This window comes from Pogona vitticeps, chromosome 14, assembly GCF_051106095.1.
Source record: "Pogona vitticeps strain Pit_001003342236 chromosome 14, PviZW2.1, whole genome shotgun sequence".
Taxonomy (NCBI): Eukaryota; Metazoa; Chordata; class Lepidosauria; order Squamata; family Agamidae; genus Pogona; species Pogona vitticeps.
Genome location: NC_135796.1, coordinates 15,819,176 through 15,843,824, shown reverse-complemented (window position 1 = coordinate 15,843,824; position 24,649 = coordinate 15,819,176). Strand labels below are relative to the sequence as shown.

Below are 24,649 nucleotides of genomic sequence, written 5' to 3'. Positions count from 1 at the left end.
ATATAACTATATATCTAACAAGAATGTGCACTGGTCCACCGACTCAGTCCGTGGCTGAGAAAGGGCATGCAGATGAATGCCGGACTCCCTCTGTGCTCTTCTGAAAACATCCAAACACAATCCTTCTCTGGATCCATGCCAGGATTTGGGTATTTCCAGGTCCCTGAGAGGAATTCTCCTCCTCCTCCTCTTCCTCCTCCTCCTCCATTGAACCGAAGAGCTGGAAAGGACCCTATGGATCACTGTCTCCAGCCCTTATCAAGGATGTCCAGTAAGGAATCAAATTCCCAACCTCTGGCCCTGCAGCCAGAATCCCAAACCATTGAGCTGTCCAGCTGTTCATCAAACATTCCTCCATCCCTCCACTTCACTATTTCACCTCTTCCATTTTCCAGAGATTTCTATGCCAAGGGCATCAACTCTAATTACTCTCTTCTTGCTCCAGTGACAGTGGACACTGATCTCATTGATGCGAGATTGATTTTTGGAGATCCAAGAAAGGGATCGAATTGACAGTCCTGATACCGCACCATCCAGACATCAGCTGACTCACTCAACTGAGGAAATGTGGCAGAGATGCTAGTTAGAAGAAGCTGCAGTGGTGCGAGCAGAGAAGGCAGACACCAAACGTCCTACTCTCATTTTTAATCTCCCACTGCCTTTGCCCTGTTGTAAGCTCTAACTGCCAAGTCTGGGATTTCACCTAGAAAGAGCATCCAGTGGTCTGGAGACAAGAATGCATCTCTGATGAGACTTCAAGATGTGCAGATGGACCCTTGCACATTGCTCTCCAGATTGTTCCCATGGGAAAACAGACGTGTGGTGTAGAAGAAAGGAAAACCCAACGCCACCACCAGTGAGAGCAGGCCCATCAAAATGAGTGGGACTTGTCCATCACAAGTCTGGCATAGCCCATTGATTTCAACGCGTTTACTCTAGCTGGGATTTGCACTGGACTGAAGCCATCTCTATCAGATTTGGCCACAAAACAGATCCAAGATGCTGAGATTAGAGCTTGATAGCCATGCAACGGCATTCCTTGTTTTTCCCCTTGACTGGACACATCGTCAACAGCCATGCAGATGTGAAGGCCACCTTCACCCATGCTCTTATGCACAAGGTGTTCCCGAACAAGACTTTGGACAGTGTTTACATCCCTACGAAACTATTCCATGATCTTTTTGGGCAGGCTGAAGTGCAACGCCACCCATGAGCCACCAGATTGGTTCCACCTGCAGTGTGGTACTGGAGATAATGCTAGAACAGATCCCTTATGACCCCTAAACAGCAGGATCTGGCCAAAATCTTTCTCCGTGTCATTTCCCCTACCTCCTCCTGAGAGAGAGAAATGAGAGAGGTACTAACTCTATTTGTCTTAATTCACTCTTAACAGAGGTCATCAATCTGGCAGCACTAGTTACAACTCAGTGGCACCATGCTGATGGCTCTGAATTATTCAGGACTCAGCTGCCACTTAGGTTTCCTTTCATTTCACTTTAAAGATATTCTGCATACATTTCAACGCTTTGCTTCCGAGCTGCAGCAGGGGGTGACTCTGCAGCAGGACGTGAAATTGGAATGGAAAAAGAGAGAGAGAGAGAGAGATCCCTTTCCCATCAAGGAGAGAAAAGAGTTTATACCACCATGGCCGTCTTAGCTGCGGGCTTGAATCAGGGATGAACAAATATTTCTGCTTCATTCCATAAAGAGGTCATTATCAGATTTCTTTCTTACCCTGGAGATAGAATTGATCCCAGGGCCTTCGGAATGTGAAACGTGTACCCCACACAGTGATGGGTTAGCTGGTGATGCTAACCACATAGGTGGTGGGTGCGGGTGTAAATCCACCCTGGGTTTTTAGTTTGAACTTGATAGCAGCTGTCTAATGTGCTGAACTCTAGACTTCTCAAAGCTTCAGCACCTTGGACAGGTCACTTGAAGTTCTGACTGAACGTCTGGGAAATGGGATGCAACAGCCTTTGTTGTGCCCCTCCTCCCCAAATGATGATCCCTCCTTGTCCCAGAAGCAATTCCAGGCCTGCACCCAAGACCTGCCTCTTCTGCCTCTTTGTGACACCACAACAACTCATTGCATGGTTTTATGTTTTGGGCAGATTACAAACCTAGCAACCATCTTTCCATGTGAAGAGGGCTCAGACCATAGACACAATGATAGAGGAGCTGGAGCCCTCTCTGAGATATCCTGGAGGAACCCCAGATTTTCATACAACTCAACAAAAAGACACAACAGACGGTCAGAACATCAAAACAAAGGCAACATCCCATTTATTCCTATTTTCTCTTTTTCTCAGAAGACGTGTATGTGCGAGACACAGGCACTAGGATAGATTACACGCCTTTTCACAAACAACTCCGGGTGGAAATAGTTCAGCTCATGTTTTCCCCACAGCTTAATTTTATGTGCTAGACTGAAGGACTGTGTCGGTGCAGATGATGTTTTGTTCAACTGAGTCATGAGTTCAGTTGAGTCATGAAATTTAATTCTCCTCCTCCTCCTCTGCTAGGCAAACGAGATTTGCAAATGTTAATGCCCTGTTGTAACTAAATGCAAACTCCAATTGAGACCCATGTTATATCTGTGGTAAGTCTCCTGCTGAGCCCGCTTTCGCTAATCAGTGAAACAACCCCTTTAACATATGGGCCCCATCATCTTCACTGGTGCATTTGATGGGAACACGGGAGAGGGCCTTCTCTGTTGCTGCTCCCAGACTCTGGAACTCCCTCCCACAGGAGACCAGGCTGGTCCCATCTTTGCTGGTCCTTCTGTAAGCAGGCGAAGACTTTTCTCTTCAGGCAAGCTTTCCCTCAGTGACTGGCAGCCCAAGGGATCATCATACCTTGCTGCTTTCAATGTGTTTTTGGTATGGCATTGGTTTACCGTTTGTTTAGAGCGGTATCTGATCTCTTTAATATCTATATACTCACTGTTGTTGGCTTTAACTACTATCTTTGAATAGTAGTTGACCCAGCTTGGGTCCTTTTTAAAAAGAAAGGCAGGGTAGAACTATTTCAAATAAATAAATAAATAACTCCTGGACAATGAGGACCTAGATGACTTATTAATGGGGTGGGGGATGGAAGGAAGAGGTGGGACCTGGTGGCTCCCATTTTGGATGTGCTGTGAATCCTCTCTCTCTCTCTCTCTCTCTCTCTCTCTTTCTGTGACTTCCCCTCCCACCATGTCTCTCTCCTTCCTCATCCCTTCTCTCCTGCTCATCTCTATCTCTTACTCTTCTTCATCCCTTCAGGCTCTGCCATTCCACCTTTTGTTACATGCTAAGCTTCTCTCTATTTCTCTCTCTCTCACACTCACTCCTCCTTTCTCCCTCCCTCTCTCCTCCCTCTACCCGATTGCTGGGGAAAAGTCTGGTGACTCTTGCAGGACTCGCGATTGTGTTGATTGCTTGCAAGGGGCTTTTGAAATCAGGCAGAGAATCAGGCTCCAGAGGGCTTGGTCCACTCTACGTCCGGACCTCATAGCAGAGCCCGGCAGGCGACCACTTTCAACACCTTCATTTTTACAACCAATTTACAAATTCATGAAATGGGTCCTGATTCGCAAAGAACCAACTGGACAGCCTCGTGGATCCTGGTCGATCCCATTCCTTCTCACTGTTGCCTGCTTCCTCGGGTGTGATGTAAGCTTCAAACGAAATCAGTTTCCCATACGGCGTCTTTGCGCTTGTGCAATTTTAAACCGGCTTTGTCTAGCTGGAGTTGATCTGCTGCTTCTTCTCCGCCAGACCTCGCTTTGCCCAAGAGATGCTTCGAAAGATGCCCCAATTATCTTCCGCCTTGCCTTTCTTCTTCTTCTTTTTAAATACCTTTGGGATTCTGAATTTCATATCCGGTATCAAACCCAATCTCCCTTTCATGATATATATTTATGTCAATGACCAATTCTATTACAACTCTCCATTCTTCTTTTTCAATTTCCTCCATTATTCATCTTTGGCTCCGTAATACCATCTCAGTGGCTAAGTCTTCGGCTGCCACATCCTATTTATGAAGTGAAACATGCACAGCCTTTACTGCTGGATGTGTACGGAAGCCTCAAACACTAATGCTAGCGTTGGGGTATAAAGGGCTTTGGATTCCCCTTCTATCATGGACTCCCCTTAAGAGCCATCTGAGCTGGTGAGCACTACGAAGATTGAAGCCAAAACAGGATTACCAGGAAACCAGACAGAACTGTCAACCTCCTTGGCAAACTCAAGCTTTTGAATTATCTAAAACAAATTAATTCTTAGACTCTCTATCCCTCTCCCCTCCACCACATGTCAAACCAGGAAGGAAGGACTGGACATGCTCAGGAAAGTAGACCACTCGTCATCATCCCAACATTTTGATTCAAGGCACTTTGATCCAGGAGCAGAATAATCGTCATCTAAGACCCCCAGAGCTGGAAGGGAATTTATGGATCATTGAGCCCAGCCCTTGTCAAGGAGGCACAGTGGGGGATTCGAACACCCAACCTCTGGTTCCAGAGCCAAAGGCTTAAACCACTGAGCAAGGAAATGTTCCTAGATTTCAGGTCAGAACAACAAAAACGAAAGTCTACAGTTTTCTTCCTCCTGAGCTGGATTGTGAGATGTTTCCTGCAGTTTGGAGGACTTTATTTGCAAAGGATCTTTGGGTATCCCTTGCACACACAAACACAAACACACACCAAAATTTGTTGTGAGACAGAGTTTGCAATCAATGTATATGATGAGAACCTACTAGAGTAGGGAGAAAGCGTCATTGACTACTCTCCTGCTTTGCATTATCTCAATAGGATTCTGGCCAAAGGCTAGAATCTCACACACCGGCGGTTCCCAACCTTGGGTCCCCAGATGTTCTTGGACTACAACTCCCAGAAGCCTTCACCATTACCTGTGCTGGCCAAGATTTCTAGGAGTTGTATCCCAAGAACATCTAGGAACCCAAGACTGAGAACCACTGCTCTACACAAGCATGATGATTCTGTTTTCCTGATGTATCTCATTGGGTTGCTCCTGAAACGCTCTTCACCTCTATGGGAACACCTTGTTGTGCTTCCTGAAAAATCGAGCACATTCTGAGAACATGTCAATGAGCTGTCTGTTTCTAGGCAAAGGATAGGCAATCTAGTGCCCTCCAGAGGTTTCAGCATCAGCCATTATCCCCTTTTTATTGGCCATCGCTTCTAGGAGGTGTTGGTCTAAACATCTGGAGAACCTCAGGTTGACCAAATGTGTTCTCGTTATTATTGCAAGTAGACAGGGAGGACTTAGCCCAGAGAGGCAAATGGGGTGGATAATGAATAAATAATTCAAAGGCACCAAACTCGTTATGCAAATGGCACGGAATTATGCAAACATTAATTATCCACAGAATGGTTGCACACACTTCCTCTGGCATCTGCCAATGAGCCAGCATCGTTTGACGTGTCTGTCACAAAATAATAATAATAATACCGTATTTTCTACTTGCAAAAGAAGACTGAAGTGATGTTCAGATGAATTGCTCTCTCTGTGTGTAAATCTTGAGCTCCAGATTCATGATAGGCTGGAGGACGAGGATTCGTACTCTGTTGCTCAACACTCCATTCTTCAGGAATCTTGACCGTAACTGAGTGTGTTGATGGAGGAGCCAGCTCCTCCTTATCCAAGCAAGCATCATGATCTGGATGCTTCTACAATCTCTGTCCATGCAAATAAAGATTATGTGGCACAACTTGGATAGCGTGTTCTGGTCTACCCAGAATGAAACTGGGCATATGCCCAGGGTGTCAATGGTCTGGGGCTTTCTCAACACTTACGGCGACTTTTCCCACTATCGCACACAGTTATGGGTGGATCCTAGATCAAATCAACCCTGAATGATCTCTAGAGGCAAAAATGTGAAAGCTAGCACTGCCCTACTTTAGGCAAATCCTGAGAAGGTAGGATTTTCTGGAAAAGACCATCATGCTGGAAAAGGTGAAAGGCAAACAGGAAAAGGCTTGAGTCCCTAAAGGAAGCTGCAGGCTTGTGTCTGCAAGAGCTGAGCAGGGGCAGTTGAGGACAGGACCTCATTCATACGGTTGCCATAAGTCGGAGGCAACTTGATGGCAGTAACCATAACAAATTGGTGGACCTTAAATGAAAAGTATGAAACAAGAGAACATCTTTCAGCCTCTGTTGTGTATGTGTGTGCAATGGTCTAGCAGTCAGAGAACATTTGACGCAACCCTCTCCATTAATATTCCCATCTACCCTGTGGGTGGAACAGTGAAAAACCCAAGTTGCCACCTCTATCAAAATTGGTACAATCCATGTTTCAACTGTCTTGCTGAGCCCAGCGTGCGGATTGACGCTATATCAGGCACATTTTCCTTCCCTCTCCTCCAATCAATGTCACTTCTCTATCCCTTCTGGCCACCAATTCCTTCACATGAGAAGTTTATGAACATGAAAGGAAACTCATCATCCTCATCGAGGATTTCTTCCCCCCCAACAACTCCTGCTGTTGAGCCGGTGGGTAAAACGGCTCAGAAAAGGCCTGATTCCCTTCTGCTTGGGTGGTAAAAATCCCCGAAGCGTTCTATCGCTATATCGCTTTTCCTGCTCCACTCTGCTTTCATGAAAAAGGAAAGAAGATAATGCTCATAGCAACGGCACCTCTGGCTATAGCATCCTTTCTAGGTTCGACTAATGTGAATTTTTTGACATGTGTTGTGATTTATTTCTTGTTCTACATTGTCTGCAGGCTCACGCTGGCTGCTAAAATAACAACAGAACTTGGTTTTACACCATCAAGCCTCTTTGGACTTATGAAAATTGTCTAAGAATTGTTGAAGAATGTCAAATATTCAAGGGGTAGTTGCCAATTGCTATCTTCTTCAATAAGTTTCCATGGATAAGTAGGAATTTGAACCCTGGTGTTCTGAATCCTAGTCTGACACTCTGCCCCCTATAATACCACACTGGCTTTCCTCCTCCACTCCACCACCACCACCACCATCATCATCATCATCGTCATCGTCATCGTCATCGTCGTCATCATCAAACCACCCAGAGTGAATTCCTCCATATGGGTGGTATACAAACAAAACAAACAAACAAAATATCATCATCATCATCATCGTCATCATCAAACCACCCAGAGTGAATTCCTCCATATGGGTGGTATACAAACAAAACAAACAAAATATCATCATCATCATCATCATCATCATCATCATCATCATCATTTTCTTGCCTCCTGTCTCCAAGTCTGGGCTCTTGCTCGTGACTGGGAGATCAGCTGAGGAGGTGGAAAAAGCAAGCAAGCTGGGCCTGGTCAGTGGCCGATCAGCTGAGGAGGCAGGGCAGGGGAGCAGCAGCACCTATGCTGCTGCTTCGACAAACTGGGAAGAACCAGTTTGTGCCCATCTTTAGCTTAAATCCTTAATTCTCCAAAAAAAGAGATATGGAGTGAGCTCCTCCTCTGATATGAACCTCTCCATAATTTGCTGTCATTTGTGGCTTTGTAAGATGTCCCATTACATGGAGATGTCTTCCCAGAAGAGGTCAGATTGACAGTACATGACAGTCCTATTTCAGAAGGTTTCATTCTTCTTGTGGCAGGAGTTTTTGTCCTTCTGCAAAAAACTAGAGGGCCCCCAAACCTGTAGACACCTCTCTTTGGTTTGTCATTCATGCCATTTATTCTAATTACGGAACAAGTCTGCCATCAACAGAGGCGATTCGTGTTCAAGTCTAACACAGAAAAATATCATGCCCTGGGTAAATACTTCCATCAGCCAACCTCCTTGTGCAAATGGCAAAGAATTGGGCAAATACTAATTGTTTGAGGATGGTCACAAACCTCATTTTGCAGAGGCAGTACTAATGTATGTATGATGCTGTTAGGCCCTCTAATTGCAAAATAATATTGAAATGATGTTCGGATAAATGGCCTTCTGGAATGGATGAAAGCAAAACTTGCCTGCTGTGTGATCTGTGAAGACCAGGACATCAAGGATCTGGGGATCCATTGCTTTTAATCTTTTCCAGATCTCCATTAACAATGGTCCCTGATCTTAGGATATAATGCATTGTCATGTCCTTACTGGAGGGGTTTTCTTCAGTGAAGTAGCCAAATCTTTCAGGACGGAAAACACTGGGAGAGAAATCCAGTTTTGGACTTCTACCAGGTGCTGGTGGATCTCCTTCTCAAGAGCTTGGAGGATCAGAAGATTGACAAGATGCGGTTCTTGAATGGAGGCAATGTCATCTATTGCTGGGAAGAATTCTGAAATTTCAACATCTTCATGGCATCATTGTGATGTGATGGGCCCAAATTGTGCCCACCTTGATTTTAAAATTAAGTTGTTGGACAAGGATTGGACAAGGATAAAGAAGGTAGGTACCTAATAATAGCCAACTTAAAGGATAAGTAGTTACTCAAGTTAATGTCTATGCAACAAATGGGAATCAAGACAATATTTTTGTTACTGTATTAGGAAAGTTAGATAAGGTAAGGAAAGGACATGTTATAATGGCAGGAGATTTTAACATGGTTATGGATAAAATTAAAGATAAAGCAACAAAAAGAAGAACGCAAAAGTAGATACATGACATGAATAGATTAGTTAATAAAACTGATTTGAAAGATCTGTGGAGGGAGTTAAAAGGTGATGAAAGAAAACATTACTTTTACTCACCTGTACATAAAGCATATTTAAGAATGGATGTACCGTCAAGAGCATTTTTAGAGACCAAGTTTAAGGTGTATCACATAGTTTTTTGTAAGATGTCTGCAAGCCAGATAAAACTCTATGAATGGAGAATTATAGTATCAGTAGTCCAGAAAACTGAAAATCCCCTCCCTCATGCTTACCGTAACTTCTTAATTCATCAAAGAAGATTACACCGATTGTGTTACACCGGTTGAAAAACGCAATTGGAATTTGGCCATTCGGAGTCATGGGTGCTGTTTCAGAGAACAACTCCGGAGCATGCTAGAATCATGACAACCGACACAGGACCGCTGCACGAATTTCAAGAAGGCCAGACATGTTCATGTGTTGGAACCAACAGGGTGGATGGGTAGTGAGATTAGAAAAGGAAAACTGTGGGAAGACATAAAAAGGTTCTCAAGAACAAAGGACTCAGCATCAAAGCCGGGAACATCAATGCCAACACAGCTGCAGAAGGAGGCGGCAAAGCTATGTTCAGAGAGGAGAAGACAGGTATGTAGTATCTGTTGCTTATGGTTAGGCAAGGTATCTGTGACACCCACTGGTTAATTTCAAAAGGCCAGAGTTTCATTTTCTGAGAATACAAATCTCCACTTTAAACAAAAAAGCATTGTTTCCAAGAAGGAACAGCAGTCCCACAGAAAAAAAACTTCCATGGCCACCTGCTGCTGTCCGTGGTCCTGAATGCAAAACCACCACCCTCTTTGAGAAAGTTCAAGGTGCCATGGTAGAAGGACCGCTTCCTTCGGCTGCCGGAATGTTTTGATGGCACCCTATTGTTGCCTTAAGTCAAACAAGTGTGGCAGGTTTTTGGAGTGCCTGAAAAACGGGTATAGAAAGGACCAGCCTTGGAATGTGTTTAGGGAAGGATCGGACAATGGATGCTTTCATGCTATTATAAGAAGAGGTAGCTGTGTTCTATATAAAGGCAAAAACATGTGGCAACTTAAAGAGTAATTATTATATTTTAATGTAAACTTCCATGGACACGTCCACTTCATCAGACATAGGGAAACATAATGGTATTATGTTCAGCTTCATGAAATAATGTTCTGTCTTTCTCAGACTGTGCTGATGGCATTTCTGTAACATAGTACAGATAGAAAAGGACTTTTAATGGGATTTCTGGCATTCTCAAGGTGAGGTTCTCCTGGACCTGAAAAGATGGGAGAAGAGCATTCACCCTTCAGTCATCAGCGGTGAGCCCAAAGGCCAATGGAACGGTGCATCCCATGACACCCAGCAGGAGGATCATGGTTAGAGGCAGACCCACCTAGTTTATTGGGTCTCTTTTTTTTAGTAAATATTTGTCTCACTCTGATGGGTGTGTGTGGGGGGAGCAGCCAGCCAGATCCTTCTTACCTGGGAGAACTCCTTGAAATTTCCCCTGCTGCCACCCAATAACACTCACAACTGCCAGGACAGGTTTCTTCACCCAAAGATGCAGCTTGTGCACATGAAATGTACAAAGATGGAAAGACAGTTGTATATGTTCTTTATACAGTTAGCTAGCCATGAATCTGCACAAAATACAGAGACCTTAAATAAAGGAAACAACCACCTCCCCTCTCTGTTGGCAGGAGGCAAGGAACCCTCCCTGTCAGATCACTTCCCCTGAAGATCATTTGTTATGTCAGCCAAAATTATGAAAACAAGACATTTTGTGCATTTTCTTCACACCCCTACACTCTGTTGTCAGAAGGAGAAGCATCTTGGGAGCTTTGCCTGGCCTGTCTTCAAGAGCTACTCAGCATTAAGGGGGTAACTTGGAAGTTATGAGTTGAAGATCACACATACCATTCTCTTTAGAGTAGACTCCTTGACCAATGCAATTTCCATAAGCGTTGACTTGACATTGAGCAATGAAATGGACCTACTCTTGGTGAGACTGGCCATTAGATTTCAGCCTGGGAAATCAGAACTCCTGGCAATCTACTACAGACCACCTAACAGACCTATGGATAGAACTTTTCTGCCCATACCCTTCTAGGTCTAGAGAAGCCCTTGATCCTGGCCTTCCTGCCTCTCCTGAGTCTGCACCAAAATTCTGTGAAGTCTTCCATTATCATGCATGGTGGTAGAACCCTCTAGCATGCTCACCTGCAGGCCAGAATGCAAATCCAGCTTTCTAACAGAGACTCGTGCAAATAGATACAATTTATTCCCCATGTTGACTTTGATTTGCTTCACACCGTTTTTTAATCGCCGGCTGTTTGCTAAAGAAATGGTGGTGCTGCGTCAGTGAGCTTATTTATTCAAAGTTGTCCATTATGGGATGTTCGCTGGGTCCCTCCCAATTATTCCCCCCCCCTCCTCGCTCAGCCCAGAAGAAGACGAATCCTGGGCTGAGCAAGGCCTGTTCAGATGGCTGTCACAAAATCAAAAGTTGGATTTGTGAAACTCTTCCCAAGAAGAGCTGGCTGGATAGCTCAGTGGTTTAAGTCCCTGATTGTGGAGCTAGAGGTTTGGAGTTCAATTCCTCGCTGTGCTTCCAGGGAGAAGAGCCAGCCTGTGTAGCCTTGGTCAAGCTGCACAGTCCCAGGGCAACCCCAGAAGAAGGGTTGGCCAACCCCTTCTTTGTGTTCCCTACCTAGAAAACCCTGGAAAGGGTTGCCACAAGTCAGAACTGACTTGACCACACACAATTATTATTATTCCAAAGAAGCTGTGATCTTTTTGGGCGAGATTTGAGAAACACAAAGAAACATACGTACATTTAGTCTGCTAAAACCCGAGCAAGGAAGCTGAGATCCTTACAGCACAAAGGAAAAATTGTATGAAAGGACACTCTTTGTCAAAGGCGAACTAGGCGCTCCCCCAAGTGTCATTTGTCCGTGATAAGGGAGTCGCTGCAATTTTTTGCAAGCCTGACTTTTCATTAAAGGGGCCAAACAGTTTCCGTCATGCTGATGACACCGGGACAGATGGTGTTTCCGGTTACACTGAACAAGGCAACGAATGAAGGGGTTTTCTATTCCAGGAAGTGCTGCTAAGCACCTGCCTAACACCGCCATTTTGTTCATGCTGCCCAAAAATTAGTGTGAGTTCAAGAGATCTTACTTCCAGATGCAGAGATATAGGGTTAAAAGCTAAAATCTTGAAGGAAAAACATCAACAACTCTCCAAGGTGATTTTTTTAAAAACTGTGATTGAGAAAAAGGGGATTTCCAGAGTTGCCTCACCAATTCCATGGATTTACTCTAGTTGTGACTTATCAGGCTAAGCAACAGGATTTCAGCCTATGACTCTTAATATTCTACACAGAAATATGTCCTAAAATGCACATTCAACACTATCTGGGAAAGCTTCTGCCTATAACCACATATTCCAAGGTATCTTATTTCTGTTTCAAAGCACAGGAGCTGTTATATATGTGTGAGCTACAGTTCCTTGCTCTGCCAGATGTTCTGGATGTTGGGTGCTACTTTCAGCAATAGTCAGTCTGGGACAAAACTGCCAATGAGTATGGGGCTCAAGTAGGTCTACCTGAGAAGGTCTGATGAACGCATATGCTCTCGGGAAGATCTCATGAAGAACGGTCTGTTAATACTTGACCTTTCCTGAGTGCCCAAGGAATAGAATTCTATAAAACATGATATGTCTCAACACACTGGTTGGTTCCCTTCAATGTATCAGCAAAACGGCTTCTCATATCGGGTTTACATTTTGGTGGAGCTGCCAGAGGTTCATAGCTTTGTGATCTCCAGATGCAAGTGGCCTCTGTGTAGCTGGGGTAGAAGAAGATGGTGGAACAGGGGTGTGAATTTGGATTGCTTCAGAGCAAGCTATTTCTATATTTGGTGATGGATATGTCTGGGGGGAGGAACTAAGTGTATTTCCAAGTCACTCTGGTCTAAGCCATGGGAAATCTCACACTCCTGAAACAAGCCTCCAGTAGGGTCACAACAATGGAGGCTGGTGATTCCAACTTGACGATAACCCTCTCCCCGTTTTAGTCTGAACTTCATGGGAGGTATACAAGGTGGAAGTGAAGCTTTCCTGGTGGAGATCTTCTCCTTGTGCAATTTCAACATTTGTGCAGTGGCCTTGACAGTCTTCAGTGTGGCCCAATGATGGCCATTGACTTCAGTGTCCTGAGATCATGGGTCCAAGGTTCCCAAAATAACCTGAAAAATAGGTTCAGCACCTTGGATAGATCTCTTAATGTTCAGACTAAAATCCAGACCTGATTCACCATGATCCCAGGACACTGGAGTCACCAACCTTCACTGGGCCACACTGAAGACTTCCAAGGCCATGTAAGACCTACTAAAATCTCTTCTCACCTAAGTAAAAAGATACTGGATGCTTTCTCGGCAATGTTGGTGCCCGAGACCAACAAAAAGCTGACAGTTCTGTTTGTTTGCAAGCTGCTTTGACGGCAGGGGGAGTCAAAGATGTCGGCACCCCAGTTGGAGTTCTCCATTTGAGATCTAAAGAGCTTTCCAGCCGATGCCTGTGCTCCTAACGAGCCTTTTAGTTATCGTGATCAAGGCTTCTGCCTGCTAACTAGACACTCCAACAGTTCAAAAGATGACAACCTAAAGCTTTGGAACTCGGTGGCTCTATTGTACCCAGAAGACTTTGGAAGCAGAATCCTAAATTTAGGTAGTGTGATGACAGTCTTTTGTCTGGCAGGCCGTGGCACTTCACAGGGTATTAAGAAAACAGCTCTGGGAACCTTGGGGCTTTATTGGCAGGATGGTATGAGAACCGAGAGCACAGCAATGCTATAAATAATGGCCCCTTTGAAGAGAAAGTGTCAGACGGTCCTTCACAAGTCAGAGTGATGAGTGGCAAATGTGAGGACTTTTGGAAAACAAAAGCTGGGCGAAGGCTGTCTTAGAGGTAGGGTTTCTAGACTTTGCCCAAATAGGCTCTTTTAAAGGACCAAACCAGAAGAGATAACAGGAAAGAGATGATCAGAATACTTGCCTTGGTACGTAAGCGTGGGCAAATTTCCTGGGCTGAGGTCCATCTTTCTACACCCCCCACAGTCCACTGAGGTCCACAATAGCCTTAGAAAGGTTAATATCTCTCTTTTCCCCCCCTCAAGACCCCAAATTGGTAGTGGCTACAGACCCACCTGCAAGTTTGCGAAAGAGAATCACTAATCCTGGACTGGGGTGTACCATCCAGGGAGGGGGGTGGACCCCTAGAATGTTCCAAGAATTCTCCAGGCAGAATTCTGGGGCTTCCTGCCCACCGGCCTACATCTATACACACCTACATGTCACTCACTTTGGACACAGCCTATCTTGAGCCTACTTCCTGTCCAAAAAACCAAAACTGCCCCAGTACTTCCTGGAAGGCCTTCTGGAATGGTATTTCCATGGGGATGCCCTATACAGAGAATAATGGGCAACAAAACTAAACCACCCACAAAGACCTAGGCCTCCCAGAAACCACTAGGACAGTGTTTCCTATTTGTACAGGAAGTAGGCCCAAGACAGCCTGGAAGAAAGGCCCTGTTCCAGGTGAGTGAAATATAGTTGTGTTTAGGTTTGTGTTTGTGGCTTCCCAACACCAGACCCTGATGTTGGAAAAATGTGAAGGCAAGAGGAGAAGGGGATGACAGAGGATGAGATGGTTGGACAGTGTCACCGAAGCAACCAACATGAATTTGACCCAACTCCTGGAGGCAGTGGAAGACAGGAGGGCCTGGCGTGCTCTAGTTCATGGGTTCACGAAGAGTCGGACATGACTGAACGACTAAACAACAACATGAGTTTGTGGGCCAGAATTCCCAGAATACTGCTGGGAAATTCATGGAGAATTCTGGGGATTGGTGTCCAAAATAATAAAAATGAAAGAGCACACCTCTATTCTAAAGGCTTCCTTTTGGAACAGAACAGAACATTTTTAGGAGGAATCTGGGGGAACGTGAGAAGTCAGGGGCGTCTCAGAATCTCCATCCCTGACAATATCCTCCTCCTCTTTCTATCAGGTTCTAGAGAGGCACAGAGGTTTCGGAACGAAAAAAGCCACAGCCACAGATGGATAACTGAGTCTAAAATCCAATGTCAAGGGAATGGCTATACTCCCTTGTTTCCTCCACAGCTGGAAAGGGCTGAACGGCTGTCAATTTCACCCTTGCTCGTTGGATGGATTTGTCTCTCATTATATCTCTTGCCTGCCAGGAAAGGTGGGGGCATCAGACCAAGCTCAAAATTGACCTTGCTTTACCAGGATCACTAATTGGTTCTCCTTGACATACCATCTCACTTCTTAAACCGCTTAAACACATCACCGGCCATTGGCAGCAGAAACCCCCCAATTATTTAAGACGTTAAGAGACCATGACCGGTTGACAGCTTGGCAAAACAGTCATTAGAACAGTTTTCCAATCCCCCCCCCCGCCCTCCTGACTTTTGGAGCCCAGTAAATGGCCATTACCTGGCTGGGCTTTGGCCGTAAACATTTCCGTCGGGCTACTAATGAGATGTGAAGCCCTGTTCCTTCCACCCTTGTTTGCTTTCACTGCATGGGTCCCCTCGGTGCACTCTGAGATTGAATCCTCTACAAAGACTTCGTGAAATACAAATCCCAAATAGATTTGCAAAGGTCAACCTCTGAGCAAAAGACAGGCTGGAGTCCAACACATCTGGAAGGAATACCTTTCATCTTGAAACCTCTATTACATCCAATCTGTCTTGTAAGCCGCGAATCCCTCCCTTGACCCTTAATAAAACAGATCCAGAGGTACTGAAAACCTGCAACTTCAATAGTATTAACGAGCACAGCCAACCAATCAGGGTTTTAAGTGCCAACCAATTGGGGTTAACATATCACATGCCTTGTGTGTGAAATGTTAAAGGTTGCAACATTATATCTTGCTTATTGGAAAGAATGTGTTTCACGCTTATTAGACAAAATGCAGGAGCCGGTGATACTTTTATTAGTATCATTTTTTTGAAAAAAAATCAATCACTGAGTTTTCGTGGGTCAAAGTCCACTTCCTCAGGCCATGCACCCATGTCTTGTGGACAGTGCAGGGAAATTATAACTGAGGGACCCAAAGATTCATGGTGGGTGGTTGTGACAGGCTTGCTCCTTAAAGGAGAGTTAGGAAAAAAATGCAGACGGTATTGGAGGTGGCGCTTTCAAACTACACCCCAGGCAACTTCTGAGCTTATGAGATGAACTATCAAGATCTCTCTGAAATCTATGTATTTGTGAAGAAATGTAGCTACAGGTTATGCTAACGCTGGAGGGAAAACCTCACCCCCTCCCCTTGAAGACATGCACGGCTCAAAAAAGATATGAACAACCCATCCATGCCTTCTAACTCATAAAACTCTGTGCAATAACACAGACACAATTTGGGCCAAGCCATTCTCTCTGAACCTGTCCTACCTCACAGATTTGTTGTGAGGAAGATTTGGGGGCAGGTGGAGAACCGCTGGCCAAGCACAGTGGTGCAAGATTACACCAGCTGAAATGTCGCCATTGTGCCAAAGCTGATCTCCATGAGGAAAGCTTCGCTTCCACTTCAGACCGTGGCTGGCTTGATCCTGGATTTGTATGCTGGCAGATCTTTCCATTTACTGGAAGCTCGAAACGACGGTGACCATAATTAAATGCATGAACCCTCTCTCTCGCTCTCAATCAAATCTTCCAGAAATCAAAGACGGGTTCATCAGAAACAGAAGTTAACACAGCCTCTGAGCATCCCCTAGCCCTTTGGTCTTCTCCTCCCATTCTGTAAACCTCCGCTAAATAAATCCATTTTCCAAATCAGTGGCAGATAGAAAGCTACCTGGATCATGACACAGAGTGAGGTATCTTTAATCAGATAATACCAGCAGGAGAGCTGGTTCTGCCATGGCTCAGCTAAATGGAAACCCTGCTACGGTCGTTATACGGCATCTTGGATTCTGCAACAATCTCCACTCCAACCCCACCCCCACCCCAAAAATCCTGCCCAAGTTAATCTTATGTGTGGAAGAATTAGCATACAAACGATGAGGATGAAAACAAATGAAGGCTGAAAATGAGGTTGAAACCCCATTTGGAATCATTTTAACAGGGAGAGCCATTGCTCAGGGGTAAAATGCATCTTTTGTTCATTAGCTAACGAAAGGGGATCCACCTGGTTGCAGTCAAGATGCTATTCACGGCTAAGCATGTAATGAACGCTAGAGGTGGGATTTTCTGAATCCTAAAACTTCCAGTGCCAAATGTCTGCCTGGATGATTCTACTTAATTTCCGGGACTGGAAGTTCTAGGATTATGAACATCAGCCATAATGAACACTCATATTTTTTCTTATTCTCAACAACAACAACAACAACAACAACAACAACAACAACAACAACAACAACAACAACAACAACAACACCTATTTTAACAGACTGAGACACTCCCTTGAATCAAGTGGTCAACCATTGTGAGTCCCCCCACCCCATGTGAGAACAAAACAACCTGTTTTTTTTTGAAACCAGCAATGTTAGCAAAACAACAACAATGATGTGCTTGTTGCACAAAATGTGCATTTTTCTTCAACCCACACCTTTTACACCGTCGGAATTGACTTTAGGGCACACAGTTAATTACTCATCTACTCATTTGTCCATCACCACTATAGAAGGGGAAAAACAGGTAGTATATATTCAGGAAGGGAGGTTCTTTCCCTCACACCAACAACTCACAAACTAAAAGATGAGGACAGTCTATGAAGCTGCTGTAGGGAGTATGGTAACTCTTTAAGCCCAGTTTATACCCTCTTTCTTCCAAAATAAAACATGAAATCACAAAAGGAAACCTCTGCACAGGAAGGCCGGTTCAACTCCACCCCAAGGCAAGCATATTCTGACAGATGGGAAACTGGATACAGTTGTGGACTAGAAACGTGCGCTGACATAATGCGGAAGAGCTTTTCAATACCTTAATCACATCTTCATCAGAGGACCTGCACTCAACAGATTCTAGAAGGTCAGTGACTGTTCCGTCATCCTCCACAGAGACCACTTTAACAGGGACGGCAACTGTCTTCCCGGTCAGGATCGCAGTGTTCAGGATCTCTGCTTCCTAAAAAAGAAGACACACAAGGTTTTGGCTGGCTGACGACAACCTATTTGCCCACACCTGACACGGAGGTTCAGCTCCAACATTCACATTGGATTATGGTTTGCATTAACCAAAGTTTAGAGCAGAAATGTTGGGTTGAGCTTCCATGCCTAACAACAAACCCTCAGCCTTCCATCCTTCCGAGGTCGGTAAAATGAGTACCCAGCTTGCTGGGGGGGGGGGGCAATGTGTAGCCTGTATAATTAAAATTGTAAACCGCCCGGAGAGTGTTTGTAGCGCTATGGGGCGGTATATAAGTCCAATGAATAAATAAAATAAATAAATAAACAAACCATGGTTTGCATTTGCTTCTGTGGTTTCATGTTCTATAGTGGTACCTCGCTAGATGATTGCCTCGCAAAAAGGTTTATTTGCTAGACAATGCGTTTTTGGGATCGCTATAGTGCTTCGCAAAATGTTTTTCTCTATGGGCGATTTTCGCTGGACGATGTTTCAGTCCATGCTTCGCAAGATGGGTTTTTTTGGGACCATTTTTCGCTAGACGATGATTTTGACAGCTGGGTCAATACTTCGCAAAACAGGTGTTTTCAGGACTGGTTTTCGCAAGACAGCGATTTTGACAGCTGATTGGTGCTTCACAAAACGGTTTCCCTATGGACAATTTTTGCTGGACGACGACAATTTTTCCCCATTGGAACGCATTAAACAGATTTAAATGCATTCCAATGGGGAACCGTGCTTCGCTAGATGATGTTTTCGTAAAACAGCAATTTTCACGGAATGAATTAACATCGTCTAGCAAGGCACCACTGTATTTCCCCTGTACAGTATGTTCTGTCTGTCTGTCTGTCTGTCTGTCTGTCTGTCTGTCTGTCTGTCTGTCTAGGAGCCACCGTGACATGAGAACCAAAGAGTATTTTTAGTGTATTTTCCTCACCCACAGGTAACAGCCATGGGATTCCATAACTGCATACAAATGCATAACAAATTGTTTTCACAGCTGAACAAAGGATAGCAATAAGACAATCTGGCTGTCAAAAGTAATGAACACCACCACAAATTCCTTTTTAAAAGAAGGAAAGGAAAGAAACAGCTCTAGCTTCTGTTTAAGTCTAGCCTGAAAAAGTCAAAAGCTGGTTTATTCCTATGTGATATTTTAACTGGTCCTAATAAAAACAACTGATCCCTAATTAGGTCTGGATTTTTCCCCCTTACCGGACCAACATGGCTTCTACTTGCACAAAGCCTTTCGTAAGAATGGTTAAATGGTACTCATCTATTTAGCTCAAACTACATCAAGTCCTCCTGAAGCCAAAAAAATAAGGCTCAATTATCCTTACTGTGTAGGACCCCTACTGTAAATCAAAAGTAATTTCGTTGCCTCTGCTGACATTCCTACTGATTTGCACCCGGGGGGGGGGAGAAAGGAGGTGCTCAGCTTTATGAACGTTTTCTCATTCTTATTCAAACATCGGAAGCATTTAAAGTTGAGGGGGGGGGCTGAAAATCAAGGTCCATGTGCAGAACAAGTAAATCGTGATTTCGTTTGGCTCCAGTGAATGAAGACTGCCGTTCCTGCCGACAGCCGAGTGGTAATCTCTCGCCAAAATAGTTCCCCATGTAGAGTTTTGAAATTTTCGACCTGATTTTACTTGTGAAAGAGAACAGAAGGAAGAGGTAGGAAATGTACAAGATCCGAGTGGAGTTTTTCTACTGTCTCTCTCTCTACTGTGTGAGAAAGCCCCAGTTCTCTCTTATATCATACTACGAAGAGGGGAGAAAAAAAGAGAAATCGTTGAATATCTTAAAGGAACAGAGTTCCTCTGTTCTAGTTCAAAAAGTGATGAAAACACAGAGCCATCTAAAAGAAATGAATTGATAGATGCGTCAGCCAGCCTCATGTCTCCCAGTGATCATACAGCCTGATCCTAGACCTTTCCTTTAAAGTAATCCCGCTGAGCTCAGCTGGATTTCCTGATGAAAGGAGAGGCAGGGGATTGCTATTTCGGGGTGCATTAAAAAAACCTATCCAGTTTGATTGGCAGATCCCTACAGATAAAACTCAAGCCATCGCTGTGGTTTTTCCATCCGCTGAGCTTCGTCATCCCCATCTGTCAATGGAGAATAAGAGAAACAGTGAGCGCTATTGTCAGGGTGAGTGAGCTAATCTACATGATGTGGCTTGAACACTCCAGAAGTTCTCAGTCACTCTTAAACACTGGAGGAAATCCTGTCACACAGCTACTCAAACAACGTAACTTTGAGATAGACGGCCGTAAGATAAATCTTCGTAGTCATGGTCTGTGGCATGCTGAATCACACAGCTTGGCTTGCTACTGGTAATGCCTGGTGAGCTTGCTTAACTTAAGCCAAGGTTCCTCCAAAAGTTACCCTCTTTGTGTAACTGCAAGGCAGGATTTCAGCCTATGTACGTCATGCATCCATTAAGGGCGGTTTGTTATAACCTACAATGTTGTGTTTTCAAAACTCAAAAACGTGAACCTTGACTTCCTAGAGAACGTCACAAATTTATTGTTGGCCTGATGGGGTTAAATTTGTGCTCTGTGGGTGTTAAATTGTACTGTGCTGATCCCTATGGTCATGAAGGGGGTTAACATCTAAGTTCAAAAACACATGAACATCAGCTTCCTAGCAGCTGTATTATTATTATTATTATTATTATTATTATTATTATTATTATTATTATTATTATTATTATTATTATTATTATTATTATTATTATTATTATCATCATCATCATCATCATCATCATCATCATCATCATCATCATCATCATCATCATCATCATTATTCTCATTATCATTCTCATCATCGTCGTCATCGTCGTCATCGTCATCATCGTCATCGTCATCATCGTCATCAGCCATGATCTGCTATAATTTTGCTCATTAGTTACTAGTTCCTGCTGTGCCTGATCTTTTAATTATTCATTTCATTTCTCATAGAATCATAGAATAGTGAAGCTGGAAGGGGGCCTAGAAGGCCATGCAGTCCAACCCCCTCCTCAAGGCAGGAACCCAAATCAAAGCAGATCTGACAGAGGGTTGTCCTGTTTTCTCTTGCATTGGGGCGCTCACCACTTCATCATTCCATACTGCTTAGTTCCATCATACCTCAAACTGGTTTGCATGAAAATATGGGTTTAATCCGATATGAGCAAGACCAAGATTTTAAAAAAAGTTTGAAGTTTTATAGATGTTTCGAAACATTCCAGCAAAAAAACAAACAAGCACAAAAGCAGAGAAGTCCTCAACCTCTAAAGCAGGTCTATAACATGTAAGCATGTGTGTTGAAACGATTTATTAAAGGCAGAGCTTGTTATAGGAGTGATTACGAAGGAGGTGACTTTAGCCACTTCTGAACTAAGCTAAGGGATGTTGGCTTTTTGCCACTTTAATGAGAAAACAGAAACATCCCGTATCCAATGACGTTTTAAGGCTCTGAAAAAACAACAACAACAACACAAAGCTTACTTTGAATTACAGTGCACAGTTGAAATTTTCTTTCCTCTCACACTGAGTTTTTGTATTTCTCATTCCCATTGAAAAAGAAACAATAAACGGCCTGACCAGATTAAGCAGTGGGTGGAATCCTAGCAAACAGGGTTTCCATCTTTCGCTCTAAAAACAGAACGAGGGCTTAAAGAACCCCCTGGGGGTGGAACCTTAAGGGATCATCTCATTGAGAAGAGACAAATGTGGTAACGGATGTCTCCCAAATGCTGATTTATAGGTCATTTCCCAGCATTTCAAAGAACGTGAAATAACAGTCACTAATTTACTTCGAAATTGGGGCAGGGGAGAGGAGGATAAAATGCTTAATGGTAGCAAACTCTTCTGAAGAAATAGAGTATTTACATCTGTAACTAACTAGGGATTATGGAAGATGAGACAGCCAGTTGAATGAATTGCCTGGATGAGGCTGTCTCTTAAAAGTGGATTCCCAGTGGATTAAACAAACACACACACACACACACACACACACACAGAGAGAGAGAGAGAGAGAGAGAGAGAGAGAGCATATAGCCAACGGAGTGAGATCAAATATCAAAATGTAGGTGGAAATGTAGCAAAAAATTAACTGCTAATTTCACCTATGCAAGATGCTGACCACGACAGATTCCTTTTTTTGATTGTGTGCTTCATGTGACTTCATATTATTGTGCATGAATCATACACACCCCAAAACTGAAAAGGAACCCTTTGAGGAGTAAATATCTCCCATGGCTAGTGACGTCACTCCCATTATGCAGGCGGAGCTGCTCAACAGGATACTGGTCATGGCAGAATGGTAACACTAGGACAAATCCCACTGATTTAATAGGACTGCTCTATCTGGGATGAGTTATTTGATCTAGATCCATGGCTTTTATGGTGAGAAGCAATTGTACCAAGACTCTATGCCAGTGGTCCCCAACCTTGGGCCTCCAGATGTTCTTGGACTTCAATTCCCAGAAATCCTGGCCAGTAGAGGTGGTGGTGAAGGCTTCTGGGAGTTGTAGTCCAGGAACATCTGGAGGCCCAAGGTTGGTGACCACTGCTCTATGTGGTATGCTTCTCTAGAGTCCCACTCAGATGAGACATGAGACTCTGATCCGAGATGACACAGTTAATTTAAAGTTTGTTTTTAAATAATAATGTAAATTTGAAGTTGGTCAAAGCACAAAGAGTGGGGTGAGATCTCCTGACTTAGCTTCTAGTCTGTGGGTCCACTGGGGCTTAGATGTCTCAATGACCATCACAGATCAATAGTCCAGCACTTCGGAACTGTAAACGTGGTTCTAGAAAGGGCCAAAGCTATTATTTTCCACCTGATAAAATATGCATTTGCTTCATCAAGCCTTTGTGTGAACACTCCTTCCTTCCCAGCCTGACATTCATAAACAGAAACCGATCAGACCATGTGGAATTCTCAATCACTAACGTACATTTCAGCCCACTTCTTAATATTTGTTCTTCAAGCAATTAATATGTAGGGAGACTATGGATAAACACATTAGCGTTAACTATAATCTGCTGCTCTTCTTTCCTTAATACAACACAGAATTAAAGAGCCATTAAAACATCATCAAAATGTTCCAACACATTAGTGGGACGCTGGATCACAAGGAGCCATATAGAGGTATTTGTTTAAATTCTGGGGACACTCTTGGTAATTAGCTCCAGTCTGTTGTCACAGACGTCTTTCATAGAGTGTTCAACAATCAAGGTGTGAAGGAGGGAGGGAGGGAGGGAAGGGAAAGATAAGGGTCAGCAGGTTCACATAACATCCTCAAGACAAGGAAGGAAGCAAGGAAGGAGCTGATGATGGATAAGCAGAAGGAAGGAAGGAAGGAAGGAAGGAAGGAAGGAAGGAAGGAAGGAAGGAAGGAAGGAAGGAAGGAAGCAAGCAAGCAAGCAAGCAAGCAAGCAAGCAAGCAAGCAAACAAGCAAGCAAGCAAGCAAGCAAGCAAGCAAGCAGGCAGGCAACACATACCGTATTTTTCACTCCATAAGACGCACCTTTCCATAAGACACACCAATTTTATAGGAGAAGAAAACAGGAAAATATAATCTGTTTTCTTTGCTCCATAAGACACACAGACTTTCCACCCCCCTGTTTTGTGGGGAAAAAGTGTGCCTTATGGTGCGAAAAATACGGTAATCATTCTAAAACAAGATTGTTACCTCTTGTGTTCACATATCCAAGGCTGAAATCCAGTGGAATTGCAGATAAGTGATTTACACCATTGGCAAAAATCCAGTAATAAGTTCCAAGCAGAACAGGGCCATTGAATCAATAGGGATTTGGTGAGACGACACCTCTGTAAGTTCTATTGATCCATCGTGCCTGCTCTACTTATGACTTATGATTGGATTTCAGCCTTTACATTGTCCTATCTTAGAGTAGAATAGAATAGAATTTATTTATTACAGTCAGGTGACCAGGTCACAAAATATATCCATGGCTAAAACTTATCTTAGGTGAAGAACCTTTGGTGCTGGACTAGGAGCTCCATCCTCCTTCGCTGTTGTCTATGGTTAATATTGGAACCCTTTGTCAATCTGGAGGGCTAAAAGCTCCCTATCCACATCATCAAATCACTGGGCCCTTTCAATACTGTCTGCATGGACCAGTTGCATCTCTAGGTATCAGCCAAAGGTCTTTCTGGAGTCCCACCTGGAGATACTGAGGACTGAATCTGCATTGTGTATCATTCTAAAACATGTGTTCTACCATGGAGTTCCAACTCCTTTCTCACAGATGGGCTAATACAGTGGGACTTGCCCACATAACTGGTCTTTGGGGAGCTTTGTAGATCCCTGTGCTTGACAGCTGGAAGGATTTTTTCCTTGTGGACTCCAATCAGACTGAGCATCATCTTGTCTCTCCTCTCTCAGCCATCTTCAGCACGTCAAGGATCATGCCTCAGCCGTGCATAACTAATTTCAAATCTTATTTAGCATCAAGTCACAGAATTAAGAAGCTAAGTGACAGCTGTTTAATTAACTCCTTAAGCTGATTAGACAGCATTACGGCAATCTCCCTAAGGAAGAGTTTATATCTGTCAGGAGATCCTAAGGCCGTGCTAATGCTTCTGTTTAAATTTAGTAAGCTTCTAAACCAATACACTCTAAAATGTTTGACATCCTCAAGGAGGTGGCCAGATTCATGCATTTCGCTCCTCCTTCTCCCTCTGACGTCTACAGAAGCAGCTCTGCAGATGGGGAAGGGCAGCAAACACACACACACAAAGCCGGAGGCTGGAGATCAAAGGAAGAAGAGGATTGTGGGTGGGATTGGAACTGTATGTATTATGATCATCTTAGAGTTGATTAGATTGGCTTAGCAGATCAGCACAGCTAAGGAAGGAGGGGACACCTAGCTGGCAAAATTCCCCAATCTAGACCA

The 24,649-nt window shown here is 43.9% G+C and overlaps 1 protein-coding gene across 2 annotated transcripts in view; it reads right to left on the bottom strand.

Moving 5' to 3' along the window:
- Positions 1–24,649, bottom strand: part of TMEM132D (transmembrane protein 132D) — a 233,539-nt gene that overhangs the window by 20,630 nt on the left and 188,260 nt on the right. For both annotated transcript variants that reach the window (XM_078381730.1, XM_078381731.1), the window contains one exon: positions 17,594–17,737. In XM_078381730.1, coding sequence (XP_078237856.1) covers positions 17,594–17,737 — 144 coding nt within the window. The remainder of the gene's footprint in view (positions 1–17,593; positions 17,738–24,649) is intronic.